At 40.6% G+C, this 15,927-nt stretch overlaps 1 protein-coding gene across 1 annotated transcript in view; it reads right to left on the minus strand.

Moving 5' to 3' along the window:
* Positions 1 to 8,841: 8,841 nt before the first annotated feature.
* Positions 8,842 to 15,927, minus strand: part of PLAGL1 (PLAG1 like zinc finger 1) — a 94,295-nt gene continuing 87,209 nt past the window's right edge. The window contains exons 6-8 of the mRNA XM_032795044.2: positions 12,536 to 12,661; positions 11,128 to 11,624; positions 8,842 to 10,467 (exon numbers count right to left, since the gene is read on the minus strand). Of these exons, the coding sequence (XP_032650935.2) occupies positions 9,204 to 10,467; positions 11,128 to 11,624; positions 12,536 to 12,661 (1,887 nt within the window). The 3' untranslated portion in view covers positions 8,842 to 9,203. The remainder of the gene's footprint in view (positions 10,468 to 11,127; positions 11,625 to 12,535; positions 12,662 to 15,927) is intronic.

Raw genomic sequence — 15,927 nt, forward strand, 5'->3', positions numbered from 1 at the left:
CTTCAAACCACAATTTTGAGGATTTCAATAACTCAGTCATGGGTTAGGGGTTGTTATAAAAGTGGATGGGTAGGGTTCTGTGGCCTGCCTTGTGCAGGAGGTCAGACTAGATGATCATATTGGTCCCTTCTGACCTATGAGTCTATGAGATAGGTTAAGAGCTATGTCTGCTGGTCTGTTCACCTCCACTACCATCAGGATTCCAAACTCCTGTTATGGGAGGGTTTCAGAGTTGTGCGTTCTAGGACACACAACTTCCAGTAGTTATAGTGAACCTTTCTTGACCATGCTGAAATCCACCAAAAACGTAAGCAACTCAGCTCAGTCTATCTAATTTTGGAATATCTAATGCTGATTTCAATTTCTTCCCGCCTAACTTAGCTTCCCTCTTGGCTAAATCTTTTGTAGAAGTTAGAGTACACGATGAATTCTTTATTCAGCCTAGCCCTACTCTGCCACTTAAGGTCAGGCCTACTTCCTCAGCCAGAGGGACACAGATAGTGACCAGTCTTTGTCCACAGTTCTCCACTTTTCTCCAATCAAGATGTAAATATTAGCTTAGATCCTCTTCCTTCTCAACCACTGAAGTAGTAATATCCTCTTCCAATCAGGTAGTTTTAGGGATATGGTATTCTGAGCAAGAAAAGTGCTGCAAGAGAGACCAGTTCCTGCTGATGAGTTCTGCTAGAAGAGTTGCTTATGTGTCAGAATGTTACCAAAGAATATTATTACAATTCAGCCTGCCATTTCTTGCAGGAGAACTCTCCCTTTATTGAAGGAGAAAAGCCTGAGGATTGTTTTTTCCATCTATCAGTAAATTCCCTTATCGATAAAAAACCTAGGAAATTCATATGAATTATGCCTTTTCTGCTCACTCAGTTAAGCTTTAAACTCCAAGTTCCTAAGGTAAAATTAAGGTCCTCAGTCCCTGCAGTAGACACTGTAGTGTCCTCTTCTTTAAGCAAACCCTTTCTCTTGAAAGGAATACCAGTCCCCAGGATATACTGGAAATGCCCTCAGTAAAATAATATGGTAGAAGGTCGCATTGGCTGGCTTAGACTTGCTGGGGCCTGGGGCCAAAGCCTGGGGCCCACCACCCAAAGATGAAGCCCGAGGGCTTCAGCCCTGGGCATCACAGCTCAGGTTAGGGGCTTCCTGAAGCCACTGGACTTTGACTTTGCCCCGCCCCCCCCCTTTGGCCCCCACTTCTGTAATCTAATTTATCAGTTGCTGGCATATTGTCAGGGGACACTATCCTGTGAACTTGCTGCCAGCTGATGTGAGAGCAATATGCATTCTAGTATCCATCTGGGGAGAAGTTTATCTGAAATTGATCATGTGTCACATCCTGGCATGTGACAAGGCAGCCAAGCATGGCCGGCATGGGCACCAGTGAGACTGGCAAACAGGCCATGAGAAGATAAAGGAACCGAAAACACAAGGCCTAGGATGACTACAACTGCTTTGGCTTAGAGCAGAAAATGTGCCTCGTTTTTTACAATGAGCTGGAGAATCTTCAGAACTGAGACCAATCTGCTGGTAGATACTGCACAGAAGCATCTTCAGGCTTAGTTGTGAGGGACGCAGAGGAGGAAAAACAGTTGTTCCATGGACCAGGAGATGTCTGATGGATTCCTGGGATCTCAGAATCAATGTAGTGGATCCAGGATCCCGACCCAGAAGCACAAATGATGATACCTGAACCAGCTTGGAAGGAAGAGGAATCTGGAATCAGGAGCCCCTGCTGCAGATATGTAGCTTTTTTTTTTTTTTTTTTTTGCTAATTGTACTTGTGAGAGTTGATTTTGCAGGGCCAATAGGAAGAGTTTTCCAAGTTCTTACGAGTACTGCTTTTAGTATCTGCAAAGGTACAGATAGAGCCTCCTGTAGGTGCAAGCGTCCATTTGTCCCACTGCTTTGCCATTCTCTGCTCTCCAATGCTGCCCTCTTTCCTCATGCAAGAGGGGAAGCTTTTAAGTCTGACTCTCAGATCTCTGTATATCTCCTCCATCTGTTTCTCTGAAGGTAGAGCTAGGGCATATGTAGTCACTTCTTGACTGTTTTAAAAACTCCAGCAGAAACCTTTCTTAACTGAGCAAGACCTGAGGTTGAGAGCTGAATGTTCACTCTTCATTTTAAGACAGTTTAGGAAATGGTGGTACCAGGACTTCTGGGGTATTACTGGAGTTTGCTATATTCTCAGAAAATTTCTAGTTTCCCAAGTCTTTGAAATCTTCCCAAATCCACTGCTTTAGGGAGCTGGATAAGGAAATGAGACTGCAACTGCACAGACATGGGACAAAAACTGAAACTGAAAACAGCATAGCCAGTGTGAGCATACTGCGCTGTTGATAACTTACAGCAGTGGCATTCCACCAGTTCAATTACTAGTGATTCATTTTGTTAAAATAGGAGAAGTTCATTAGTTTAATGATGGGTGTGTGAACTGTGAATCCAATTCATATTCTTAATAGTCTCATATTCTTCTTCCAATAGAGAGAGAGAGGTGTAAACTCTATCTTGTCTCTCAACTTCAATCCTCTGCATGTTCCCTGATGAATTCTCAAGTTGATTTCTTTTTCTGGATACACAAATGTTAACCCCTTCATAAAAAAAAAAAGTGTTTCATTACAAATTGTTCAATAGTAGATATAGGAAAAGGAGGGTACCTTCCATCATTCTGTTTGTAATACACTAATTTCAGCACAGTGATTTCCAAGAGTTGTCCTTAATTAAAAACAAAAAAAACCTGAAGGAGGTGCTGCTTCCATATAAAATGTTTATACAGTAAATGAAAGACCAGAAATAATTCTCAAATAATGCCTAGTAGGATACAACAGTGGTAGAGTAATATAGACTATATACAGTTTAAGTAAACTAGTCAGAGTTAAGTTTATCAGTTATGACAGGTTAAAATAAGACACGTGGCAAAATTCAAACTAGTGTAACTCCATTGACTTTCAGGGGTATAGAGCAAGGATAATTTTAGCTCAGTTACATTAGAAAACAGTATATTTAAAATAAAATTCCCTGTTAACAAAAAATGAATAAAGCAGTAACACATGAAACTTGTCAAAATATTTCAGACTGACTTCAAAAAACACTCTTGAGAATTAGCAGCGGTAAATTGGTTAAGAAGAGAGAGAATCTAAACAAGAACAGTACCTGAAATGAACCCAGAAAAAATGATAGAGAAACAAGCCTCTTGGAGTGCTAAGGTTGCATAGTTTCCATCATACCTTTCTAAGAGTACACCTTTAATATATGGCAATTAATTCACCCAAATTTCTCCATTATATTTTCTAATCCCTGCCTGTTGATGGTTATTCTATTAATTAGCTGTTATATAGCACATTTTATCTATAGTGTGCATAGGAGGGAAGTATTGTCATTCCTGTGTTATAGAGAGTGAAGTGCTGAAAGGTGAAATAACTTGTTCAAGATCACCTAGTAGGTCAATGGCAGAACTGAGCCTAGAACTCAAGTCCTTCTACTGTCTAGCCCAAGACCCTATCCAGTGGGCCACGCTGCCTCTGAAAAGGTTCTCCCCTGCCCCACTCAATGAGTGAATAGGATACTGTTTTGCTAATTTTATATAAATATAACATACAGTATTTCATCCTGCTTGATTTGCACACATTGATTTCAAATGCAAAACTCTCACTGACTTCCACAGAGCAGGCTCCAAAAGACCCACTTTCCATGCCTGATAGCTATATTCCTGATTTGCACTCAAATCTTTGTTAGAAAGAGTCAAAGCCATCACATCATGTAAGATTTGAAGTTCTACCACTTGCCTAATCTCTCTCAGGCTGTCACCACAGGCTTTGTTAGTAGCCGCTGATTAACATAGTAAGCATTACACATTAAAATAATTCTCCTCTACATAGCTTATTTTATTACAACATAAAAGTTGTTTATAAACTACATGGAAATATTACACAGAAACTATTTTAGACTTTAGGGGACAGACGTTATGTGATATTTTGCCCTGTTGTACTGTATTGCTTTAAAGTGACATGTAGGTTCATATTAGAGATAGAAAAGAGTGATTAGATCATTGTCTACTCCAAGCACAAAAACTAGGCCTGCAGTAGAAGACATATTAGATATTAAAGTGATATGATGGTGTAACCCACTGATCACTGTGTAGTGTCTCTCCCTATATGCTCATTCCACAGAGGACATGGGTTTGCTATAGAGCCTGCCTCTTTCACTCTAGTTGTAGGGATGAATGTAACAGCACTTGAGGTAACTAGTTCAATCCTAAGTGTCAGCCGTGATAGAGGTTATCTCCAGGAAACAAGATAGAATCACCAAACCAGCAAGAAAATGCCCAGGCCTGAAGAAGACCGTTGTGTAGTTCAAAAACGTGGCTCATTCCCCACCAGAAGTTGGTCCAATAAAAGATATTCCCTCACCCACCTTGTCTCTCAGGCCTAATTAGGTAACTTATCCTGCCTGTTCCTGAAAAAAGAGCAGGATATGTAAAACTTAGTGTACATCTACTTTGCAACCATGAGGTGTGATTGCAGCTTGAGTAGACATACCTGAGCTAACTTTAATCTAGCTAGTTTGGGTCCAAATAGTGAAGTTGCACCAGCTCCATGAGCAATTAGGGTTCTGGGCAAGTTTGTTCAGCACACACTATAGCACACCCTGCCATGGTTTCATTGCTCCGGTACCCAACCTAACTAGATTTAAGCTAGTTCATGTATGTCTATTTGAGCTGTAACCACACCCCATGAATGCAATACTGATGTACCCTTTGTGGTTTTGGTTTACACGAAGGATAAACAGCAGCAGCACCACCATGTTGGGAAGCTGACAATATAAGAATGATGCACATAAATACTGCAAAAATCGAGCAAATTCAAGAAAAAATCAGCTGCTTCAGTACTCAAGTTGGGGAGAAGAACAGTTACATGATGCTGAGCTCTGATTTTAAGCTCATCGTTGTTCTAATGGGTGTCATCCCCAGCTGTCTCCCTCTCTCTTTCCTTCTCACTAACCCCTGCCATTGGAAGCACAGTTTATGGTGTGCTAACAGTGACAATGTGTAACTCATGCTTGGTTATTGAACCAGAGGAATTCTGTGAGATGCATTACTGTAGTGATAAGTGTAACTTCACTTTTCTGTTCTAAATTCGTTTGAGACTTTATTAGAGACTCCACTAAGATAACGGATGTAAGGAGTGATGGTGTGAAGTGAAATGACAAAATTGTGTTGGAAAACTGTTGTAGAGGTAGCTTGATTTGTATGCTGAGGTAGCTTAATGTGAGTTAAATCAACTCCTTTGTTAGGAGTCTACCTGGGGCAAAGTAGCTTTTCAAAAGTGCATTAGTGATTTAGGAGCTTACAGCCTCTTGGTTTTTCCCATCAATCATTTAGGCACTTTTGAAAATTTTGCCCAGGATGCCATTGTAACTCGATGATCTTGTTGAGTTTACAAAGTGCCCCTGACTTGAAGTGAAATAGTATTAATACTCACAATGGGCACTCAGATTTACAACTGTGCAGACCCAAATGCATAAATGTATGCATGACTTCTGCAACTTTGTGTTAAGGTAAGCAATTCTGCTGTGCTGGTATAGGATAATCTATGCTAATCCATACTTCTGTTTTGCATTTAGGCATAAATGAAACCTTCACAATGGAGTTGTCAGATAATCTAGAAAAAGAATAATCCTGTTTACAGAAAAAATACACGGGTATGGGGCTATATAATGTACAGAATACTGCTTCACACTTTACGTATTCAAAGGTGTGTAGAGATGAATGTTCACACAAACCTGTGAAGTAGGTAAGTATCTCTATCCTCATTTTACAGATTGGGAAATGGAGTCAGATAGGTGAAGTGACACTGCTTGGATAAGAATTTGTGAGTTCTTGGTTTCCAGACTGGTCACCCAAGCTCAGATGTTTCAAACACCCCCCAGCAAAATAATGTCACTTCACATATCAACATTTTCCTTCCACTGACATGAGGGCTCACTCCTAAAGCAGCTCAGTCACTACAGTCTTTGCATAAAAGTGTGGAGGAAGCTATTGTGGGCCTTGTCCTTGCCCTATGGATGAACACACGTCAATCTCCAAGGCCCTCAGTGGAGGCCTTCTTAAGAACACTAAATTTACAAAAAGAAAATCTGCCCCTGCCCCAAACTCCTACTTTAAACTAAATGATACAAATCTTTAGTATTTGTAGTGTTCTGAGATTCTGAAGATAAAAATTCTTACTGGACAGATGGCCTGTGCTGCCCTTAATGATTCAATACAAAACAGGGCCTGTATTCAGGCTTCCCCTACACTTTAAGCTTTCAGGAATGTTAGAAGCTAATTTTGAATTTATTGCCAGGATTAAAATAACCAATTACCTTTTTCATTAGAATGTTTTAATCACCATTACCTCATACTATCTAGAAGCTCTAGTAACACAGTGATTCATGTTATTTTTTTATTTGAATTTGAAGCACTCTTCATTAACTACAGAAGACTAGCACCCCTCTAGAAGGCACAATGCTGTATTTCAAAATAGCTTGAAAGCAGGTATGGGCACAGGTTCTTTTGATGAATCATAAATCTGAACATTTCCATACAGAACATGGTCATGATTCTTGCTCAATATCTGTATTGCATTTTCTTTTAACCATGACCTTTAAGTAAAGGAAAATTATTTAAATATTTAGTTAGGCCTCTTTGCAGAAGTTCAAATCAAGCTGATAAAATACTCAATAATATTATGTGTTTAGACAATGCCTATAAACATCCATATTGTTAAAGAGATACAATAGTGGATGAAGCAAAGTGACTATAATATGCAAGATTACAAAGGACAACACAGTAAATGAATTCATCTAAATCTACACCCACACAACAAATTTTTAAAGCTTTATCCATAATGTCCTAGAATAATTTAAAAATGCACAGCAGGCATACACTATCATTCTTGAATTTTTCAGAGAAGGGCTTTTTTTAATAGTTCATTAATAAAGCAATCTATTTTTAAACAATGGGACTTGAGGGCAGAGAGCACCTAGTGGGATTTGGACTTTACACTTCTATGTTTTCTTTTGATGCAGAAGAACCTAATCAGCAACAGCAGCAAACTAAAAACACAGGATCTTTGTGAAGTGGTTTACGGGAGACGGATGGACCCTGAAGGTTTTCTTTACAAACTGTCTTTAAAAAACAAAAAAAAAAGTGTGGTATCTTCTGCAATTTGCATGAGTTCACTATACCTTATCAGTTGATGGCACTTTGAGACCTGAAGACTTTTAGAAAGGGACTACATACAGACAACTTACCAAAAAAGAGCATATTTCTGTTTTGGTTTATATATATGAATGTAACTTAAGGGCTAGATATAACCTGTTAAATATTACTGTGCTGAAACCATAAATATAAAATACTTAACATTTTCATACCTACTATATATTCATCCAACTTTAGTGGGGGTTAGACACTGTATGTAGCTGTGGAAGGCATACCATGGGACCTTGTCTGATCTTGCAGTCCTTCTGGATGCAGACCAGTCATTGACTGTAACAGAAGCTACCATGCATATGCTGAGGACTGTAACATTAAGCTTATGTTGCTAGTGTAGATTAGCTGCCAAAGAACATTTGTGCTACAGATGGTTACACTGAATAAGTATCAGAGGAGTAGCATGTTAGTCTGTATGCTACCGAACTCCTTGTTGTTTTTACAATGAATAATCACTTTTCTGGTTGAAACAAAGGCCATCATTATCAACCAAAAGTGAACAGAGCTTGCTTGGATGGGGAACATAATCTTTACTGAGGCTATGTCTACACTACGGGCTGTACAATAGCACAGCTGTACTGCTGCAGCTGCACCTCTGTAAGGTCTCCTGTGTAGTCACTCTATGCCAGAGGGGGAGAGCTCTCCTGCCGGCATAATTAAAACACCTCCAACAAGCACTGGTAGATATGGCGGCGGGAGAGCATCTCCCGCTGACATAGTGCTGTCCACACCAGCGTGTTTGTCAGTGAAACTTTTGTTGGTCGGGGTGTAGTTTTGCCAAAAAAAGTGCTAGTGTAGACATAGCCTGAGAGCTACATTGTGCAAGGGGCTGAGTCAATGGGACTACTTGTGCTTAAAGCTAAGTATAGGCTTAAGTGCTTTCTTGGATTAGGCCCAGAATGCCTAGCATCTTGCAGGATCAAGGTCTAAATTAAAATTAATGTATTGTCTTAACCACATACTTCCTCTTCAGAAAAAGGCATTTATACAAGACATCTATTCTTAGGCTACGACGGTGGTAGTTATTTCCAGCCCTGGAGAAAACACCATATCTCCACACACAGGGAAGTGCACTTCAAAAAAACAAATTCTAGTTCAACTTAATCACCACAACCATGTTTTGTTTTTAAAAAAGTGAGAGGAGATAAAATAAGTGAAGTCATAACTTAAATTAAAAATTCTTAAAGCTCAGTGATTAAGTGCTTGCCATAAAAACCTACTGGATCCTCCTAGATTCTACATATGAACAATGTTCAAGTCTTTTGTATAAAACAGGGGTAGGCAACCTATGGCACAGGTGCTGAAGGCGGCACGCGAGCTGATTTTCAGTGGCACTCACACTGCCTGGGTCCTGGCCACCGGTCTGGGGGGCTCTGCATTTTAATTGTTTTAAATGAATCTTAAACATTTTAAAAACCTTATTTACTTTACATACAACAATCGTTCACTTATATATTTTAGACTTATAGAAAGAGACCTTCTAAAAACGTTAAAATGTATTACTGGCACGCGAAACCTTAAATTAGAGTGAATAAATGAAGACTCGGCACAGCACTTCCAAAAGGTTGCTGACCCCTGGTATAAAATTACTGCAAGTCATGGCTCATTTAAAAATATATGTTTCCCACCCTCACCCCCATAGCAGCCATCATGTTTTGTGCCTGTTATAGATACATTTGTATTTCCACTGAAGAACACTAGTTCAACTATTTGGTTTAACTGTAAAAACATGGAGGGTATTGAGGGGAAAATATGGCATTGTTGCAAGTGTCATATGCTACGAAACTAGTAAGTATTATATAAAATACATCTATTCATTCTGTTACTTCCTGGAACATTCTACAATGTTTATAATGTCCTTTTTAAAAGTTCGAGATGCTTTAGGGCTTTCATCCTTTGCAAATCTGGGCATGAAAAGGAGCCCTAAAAAAGGTGGTAGTTATCTGAATGCATGGTGAAAATGAGGCAATGTTACAGAATTTGTACTAGATGGAAAAGAATGGGGCACATGCTGAAGCTGGTTTAGGGCCACTCCACCCAGAGCTAGCTGTGCACCTTGCTGTTGACTGAGGCAGCTCAGCCTGTGTGGTGCTTCCTCCTGACCAAATGCCATTGTGATGTCTCCACTGTTGTTCTGGTTATCACTCTGAGGGAACTGCCAGAAACCCAGTATATGAGTAAGATCCATGGAGGGCATGCTAATAGATTCAACTGTTGTCACAGTCTCCTTGTGCAATATGTACTTGCCAGCATCACCTGCAGCCCCCAAGGAAGCTTCTTCCAGATTGACTTTGTGAGGTTCTGGTAAAGACAGGTCCTCGAGTAAATTCACATTATGAGCTTTAACATCCACTTCCATGGGTAGGTTTTTGAGGGATGTTGGTGCAAGTGAGGTAGTACTCAGTTCATATTTGTTGTGCCGATGAAGATTCTGGTTGGTAGGAATCGATGGTGGAGATGGTTTAGAATGAGTGGCTGAAAGACTATCTACACAGCTCATCCTTAGCAAATGAGGAGGTTCAAAGGGATGAGTAGACGGGAGGCTTTGTTGACAGTGAATATGTGGGCTGCTGTACTCTTCTGCTTCTAATGTGTTCGGAAGCCCATGCTGCCTAGAAGCCCCCTCAGGAAAAGAGGACAGGATACTGGCATCTTCCTTCAGTCTGAATGGAGAGAAAGGGGCAAAGAGACCCAGCAAGTCACCATTCTGCAACCTGCCCTTCAGCAGCTCTTGTGGATGTGTTTTCTTCATGTGGCGAGTCAAGTGGTCCTTGCGCCCAAATCTCTGGGCACAAAACTGGCACAAGAAGTCCTTGCAGCCTGTGTGAACCACCATGTGACGTCGCACATCTTTGCGTGTATAGAAATAGTGTTCACAATGGTCACACTTATGTTTCTTTTCCTTGGTGCTGCTGCCTGGTTTCCCTGCATGAGTTTTGAGGTGTTCTAACAACACTTCAGTGCCTCCAAACTCTTGGGAACACACCCTGCAGGTAAGGTCACCACTAGTGGCTGCATGAAGAGCCAGGTGTCGTTTGTAACCCAGCTTGGTGTTGTACTTCTTGCCACACTCTTCACACTTGAAGGCCATTTTGTTGGGGTCGTGAGTCTGAAGGTGATTTTTCAGATGGTCCTTTCTGTGGAAGGTCTTTTCACAGTAACCACATCGGTGAGATTTCTGTGGAGAGTGGGTGGCCGAGTGCCTAAGACAGAAGAATAACAACATGTTTACAGAACTCATGCACACAAGTGGGATACAGCTTCAAAATGTGAAGGCACTTGCGCTTTCTAGGGTAACAGTTTTCAAAAAGCCAGACTCTATTAAATAGCAAGCTAGTGGGTTTTTTATAATCTGTAGAGCTAGATGAACATTACTGCAAGAAACACCTTTTGAATAGCAATCATAATTGTACTTGAGAAGCAGAGAATAGCTAGTGCTGAAAACAGAGGACTGGGAGTTGGAATACCTATTGTCCTGCCACTCATTCATCCTCCCTGTGCCTGTTCTCTCATCTGTAAAAGGGGTATAACACTTACTCTCAGAATTGAGGTGAGACATAATCAATTTAATGTTTGTGAAGTGCTCAAGTTCCTTAGAAGAAAGGACCCATATATAAGCCCACCTGACTTGGGGCTCAGGTGTATGCACACGCTATCAGAATGGATAGTTATAAGCAACATATGGCAGTGAATCTGTTTTATTCACGCACCTTGAACAGCATTTATTTAAATCTTAACATCTTATATAGAAATATGACCAATGGAGTTCAGTGAGTAGTAGTCACTAGTGCATGCCAAGAAAAGACATCTTTTCCTCCCCACACCCCCACTGGGAAGGGCTGCTATCCCTTCAGGAGATGTACCTTATCAGTTTGTATTTGGAAATGAAAGCTTTCGTGCATCCCTGCTGGGAACACCTGTAGGGACGCTCTCCTGTGTGGGCATAAGTGTGGGCTGTGAGCTTTTCAACAGAAACAAATATCTTCTCGCAGAGTCGGCAGTGATAACTGTCTGGCTGCTTCACTTCTCTTTCCTTTAGTAGTGAAGACTGACCATTTCTCCATGAAGGCACAAGTCTCACAATGGAACTGCAAACACTTCCTGAGCTGGCACAGGTAGACTTTGCACTAGAGGAACAGGAAATGGCCCCATAGCACTGGACAATGCTTGCACCCATGCCAGTTTCACTCAGTTTGCCTTTGGTTTTGCCCTTTGCTTTTAGAGGTTCTAATTTATTTGCTGGTCTGAAGCTGGTGAGAAGTGCTTTGTCTTTACTGATGCATTGGTGAGATTCCAGCAGAGCTAAAGTCCCAAAAACGTTACTACAATTGGAGCATATCCAGGCATCGGCACACTGTCTCTGCAATGAGAACAGAAACAGTTCCCTCAGATTAACCATTATAAAGAGAGAAAGGTCACATTCTTCTCACCAGCCCTATGTTGTCTTTGATCGTCCCAAGGCCTCTCACTTCCCTCGGTGACAGGAGCAGGCACAGCACGTGACTGTCCCTCCCAGACTGCTGTTCAGTTGGAGACATATTAATCTTAGCTGTGTACAAGCATGAAAACAAATGATTGGTAAATGATTATTTCCATGTTCTTGTCTGGTGTTTGCTATTCTAGCTCTTGCCGAGCCGTTGGTGATTTTTTTTCCCTCCCCTTTTTTTTCAGTGTCTCTGTGCTTGTTCTTGTTATGGAAGTGCTAGTCACTGTTCCATAGTTAAGACTGAGTCAAGTTTTCCACTTAGTTTTAGACTGAGAGCATTCTCTGATATGCAGCTGTACAGAAGTCATGGGCCTGTGGGATTATTCTGCCAACAATGCAAGGTATATGTCTGTCTCTCTCTCTCTCTCCAGAGAGACATGGAGAAAGAAGAAAATAATGAGATGTAATAGCTTTTGTGCTTTAACGCTGGAGGGGGGAAAGGGGACGGGCGCTGTAACATGCAGCACATGTATGCCAGAGAATTAGGACATGACATAAGCTAGAGCAGTGAACGGGTGAAAGGAGAATTTTAAGGGCTAGTGTACTCAGTTTCCCAAGAACGTATGCCGGCATGTCAGTCTTTCCAGAGTTTACCATTACATGCCAACACTGTATTGTGCTCTGTTAAGAGTACAAGTACAGTACACACAGTAATAGAGCTCCAGATACTTTTTTTTTGCTATTTGATTGAAACTGTTAATTCAATGTTAGACTAGTTGAGAATCATTTTCTGTCATGTGAACTGAGGCAAGGTGTTGGCTTATATGCAGTCCTTGGACACTTACTGTTGTTAAAACTGGTGATAAAGCACAGATATCAGATTCTTCTTTGATGACAACTGCAGAAGCTTCCATAAACTTGGCGTAATCTGCAGCATACCACACTTTTAATTCTGTGTGGGGTTCAATTGGCTGTGAATGGAAAAAAATCCCCATTACTTACTTGTATTGTCTTTGTTTCTATAGGAAGCGTTTACATCTTATTTAAAACAGGTGGTAGTCTAGTTGTTGCCTTTACAGCAACTGTTTTCTTCATATCTGCTTAAACCCTTGATAGCTTATGTGATGCTGTATGGAATATGGGTGACCATTTATAATATTATTGATACCAATACTATAAAACTGCAATGAATCTTACAAGATGCGCCATGTAAGGTATCAGTGGAAAAGTTCTGATTTGCTAAGTATAGTGGCCTTTTTTATATGCATGTATCATCTTTGTATCATGAGTTATTAATATGTATGATATCTGCATCTACAACCCATGCTGTTTCTGGATGACATTGCTGAGGCCAGTCTGTCTGGGACTATCTAGCCTGTTGGATGGCCAGTCAAGGGCAATCAGCTCTACAATGAACCTATTGAGAGAAGCCAGGAGCTATGCCTATGAGCAGGGCCGACTCCAGGCACCAGCATTCCAAGCAGGTGCTTAGGGTAGCAGTCTGCAAGGAGCGGCAGTCCCTGTTGTTTTGCCCCCAAGCAGCGCGCCAAATTGCCACCGCGGACAGCAGGGGCAGCGCGTGTGCCCTTAGGGCGGCAGACGCGTTTCTGCAGAGGCAGCAATTCGGCAGCAGCTTCTATATTTAGCTGTCAGCGGCGGCTTCAGCTAAACATAGAAGCTGCCGCCGAACTGCCGCCACCGCGGAAATGTGCTGCCGCCCTAAGGGCACACAGACTGCCCCCGCTGTCTACGATGGCAATTCGGTACGCTGCTTCGGGCAGCGAAAACTGTAGAGCTGGCCCTGCCTATGAGTCAGCAAGACATGTAGGGACATGCCTGCGGAAAGGGGATTACAAGAGCTTTTCCATGCCCGTGAGCTTGGGTTTGGGACAGAAGATGTACAGGCCACATGGCAAAGGATATTGAAAGGCAGCTGCATCTTCTCCATTTTGTCTTCAATCCTGCTTCTCACCTCTAGAGAAACTTCTCTACGAACTGAAGCTTTGAACAAAGGACTGATAGACCCATCCAAGCTTTGGATGTGTTCCAGAGGAACTCCACAAGCCAGCAAACTCACCAGTGCTGCTAAGAACCTGATATATGGACTTTGAAATCTTATGTATGTATACAATTGCTTTCATCTTTTAATGACTCTTCTCATTCTTTTCTAATAAACCTTTGGTTTTAGATACTAAAGGATTGGCTGGCAGGGTGGTATTTTGGGTAAGATCCAACCTAATATTGAGCTGGTTATGTGGGCTGGTCCTTTGGGGGATCAGAAGAACATTTTGTATAGTGACTAGAGTTTTAAATAACTTCTCACATTACTGGACCTATTTGCTGTTTGGGAGCCAGAGACTGAAATTCAAAGGGAGCTGAGTGATTTCTTTTTTTTTAGCTTCCTGATAACAAGTGTGGGGTCAGGAGCACAATTTAGTTAGATTAACCAACCAGTCACACAGTTTTGGGAGAATCTGCTCTCCTTTTAGCAGCCTGCCCTGGTCTTGGCATTTTCAGTGTGGGCTACTCTAGGCACCTTGGTTCACAGATTAGTTTCAGAATTCAACTTTTTCTTTTTTAAGAACAATTGTTAAATGTGAGTTGAAAAATCAGTTATTTATTTGTACAATTCCTAAAGACAGGGAGGAGGAAATTTAACAAAGGTCATTGAGGTTAAGACTAAGGTAAATACTATATCATAATATCTTTAGCCAATAATAATGCAAATTACAGAAAAATACAGAGTGAGCATCAGTAAATACATTAGGATTTCACTCTTACATACTTTGTTAAATTATTTCCATGCTGCTGTGGAGGAAACAACAAAGATGATCAATGGCTGGGTCTTGTGCTAAAATGTGTGACATATTTACATCAAGATTTTTGTTCTTTCCTAGCATCAGTGTTTAACATGGGAATGATGGGGTAATACACACAAACTCTGAAATGGCCAGGTGGACTTTGAGCATGGATGATGCTTACTCACTTGTATACTGTGGGATTTGCAGTAGTATTCCACCAAATTCTCTAACAGTGTCCTCTAGTCACTCGAGAGCTAAATAAGTGTCACTTAAAACTGCTGCTACAAAATGTGTATATGTATATGTACATGTCATTTCTATTTGTCTCATTGCAGTTTCCCTGCTTTGTTCCAAACTGAATCTTAAGGATCTTCATCTCTGTATTATAAAAGGGAGGGGAGGTGTCGCCACTTTTTACCAGTCTTAACAGATTTTTTTTTTTTATGGTGTTCTTTCTCCTGCCTGTAGGAAATAGCTTTCTCTGTAACCAACTCCATGGCTACTCTATGAAGCAAACAGCAGGGTGTGCTTTAGTATAGCAAGTGGCCCCCTCTCTCTCCCAAGAACAGTTCATCACACTCCCACAATACAGTGAGCAATGCTTTTCCTCAGGAGTGAGAGGAGCAAGGTCACTACTGAACCAGCCTCTCATATGATGCAGAATACACCCAGGCTGGTAAGACTCGATCCACCATACCCTGTTCTTCATGTTAGATATGTGTGACCAAATTTTCTGCTGGAATAAATGAGCATAGCTCCATTGAAGTCCATAGAACAGCACTCATTTACACTTGCAAAGAGTTTGACCTGTAACATTTAAATTATGCAAGAAAATATAGATTGACTAACTCATTATCACAACCTTGAAGAGAAAGCATTAGGGCTGATGATTAATCACAGTTAACTGATGCGATTAATTACAAAAAATTAACTGCGATTAAAAAAATAAATTGTGATAAATGGCACTGTTAAACAATAGAATACCAATTGAAATTTATTTAATTTTTTTGGATGTTTTTCTACATTTTTCAAATATATTGATTTCTATTACAACACAGAATACAAAGTGTACAATGCTCACTTTATATAATTTTTATTACAAATATTTGCACTGTAAAACTGATGAGATAGTATTTCTCAATTCACTTCATACACGTATTGTAGTGCAATCTCTTTTTTGTGAATGTGTAAACTTACAAATGTAGATTTTTTGTTTGTTTGTTACATAACTGCACTCAAAAACAAAACAATGTAAAACATTAGAGCCCGTAAGTCCACTTAGTCCTACTTCTTGTTCAGCCAACTGCTAAGACAAACAAGTTTGTTTACATTTACAGGGAATACTGCTGACTGCTTCTTATTTATGTCACCTGAAAGTGAGACCAGGCATTCACATGGCACTTTTGTAGCTGGCGTTGCAAGGTATTTACATGCCA

The sequence above is a fragment of the Chelonoidis abingdonii genome, chromosome 3 (genome assembly GCF_003597395.2).
Source record: "Chelonoidis abingdonii isolate Lonesome George chromosome 3, CheloAbing_2.0, whole genome shotgun sequence".
Classification (NCBI taxonomy): domain Eukaryota; kingdom Metazoa; phylum Chordata; order Testudines; family Testudinidae; genus Chelonoidis; species Chelonoidis abingdonii.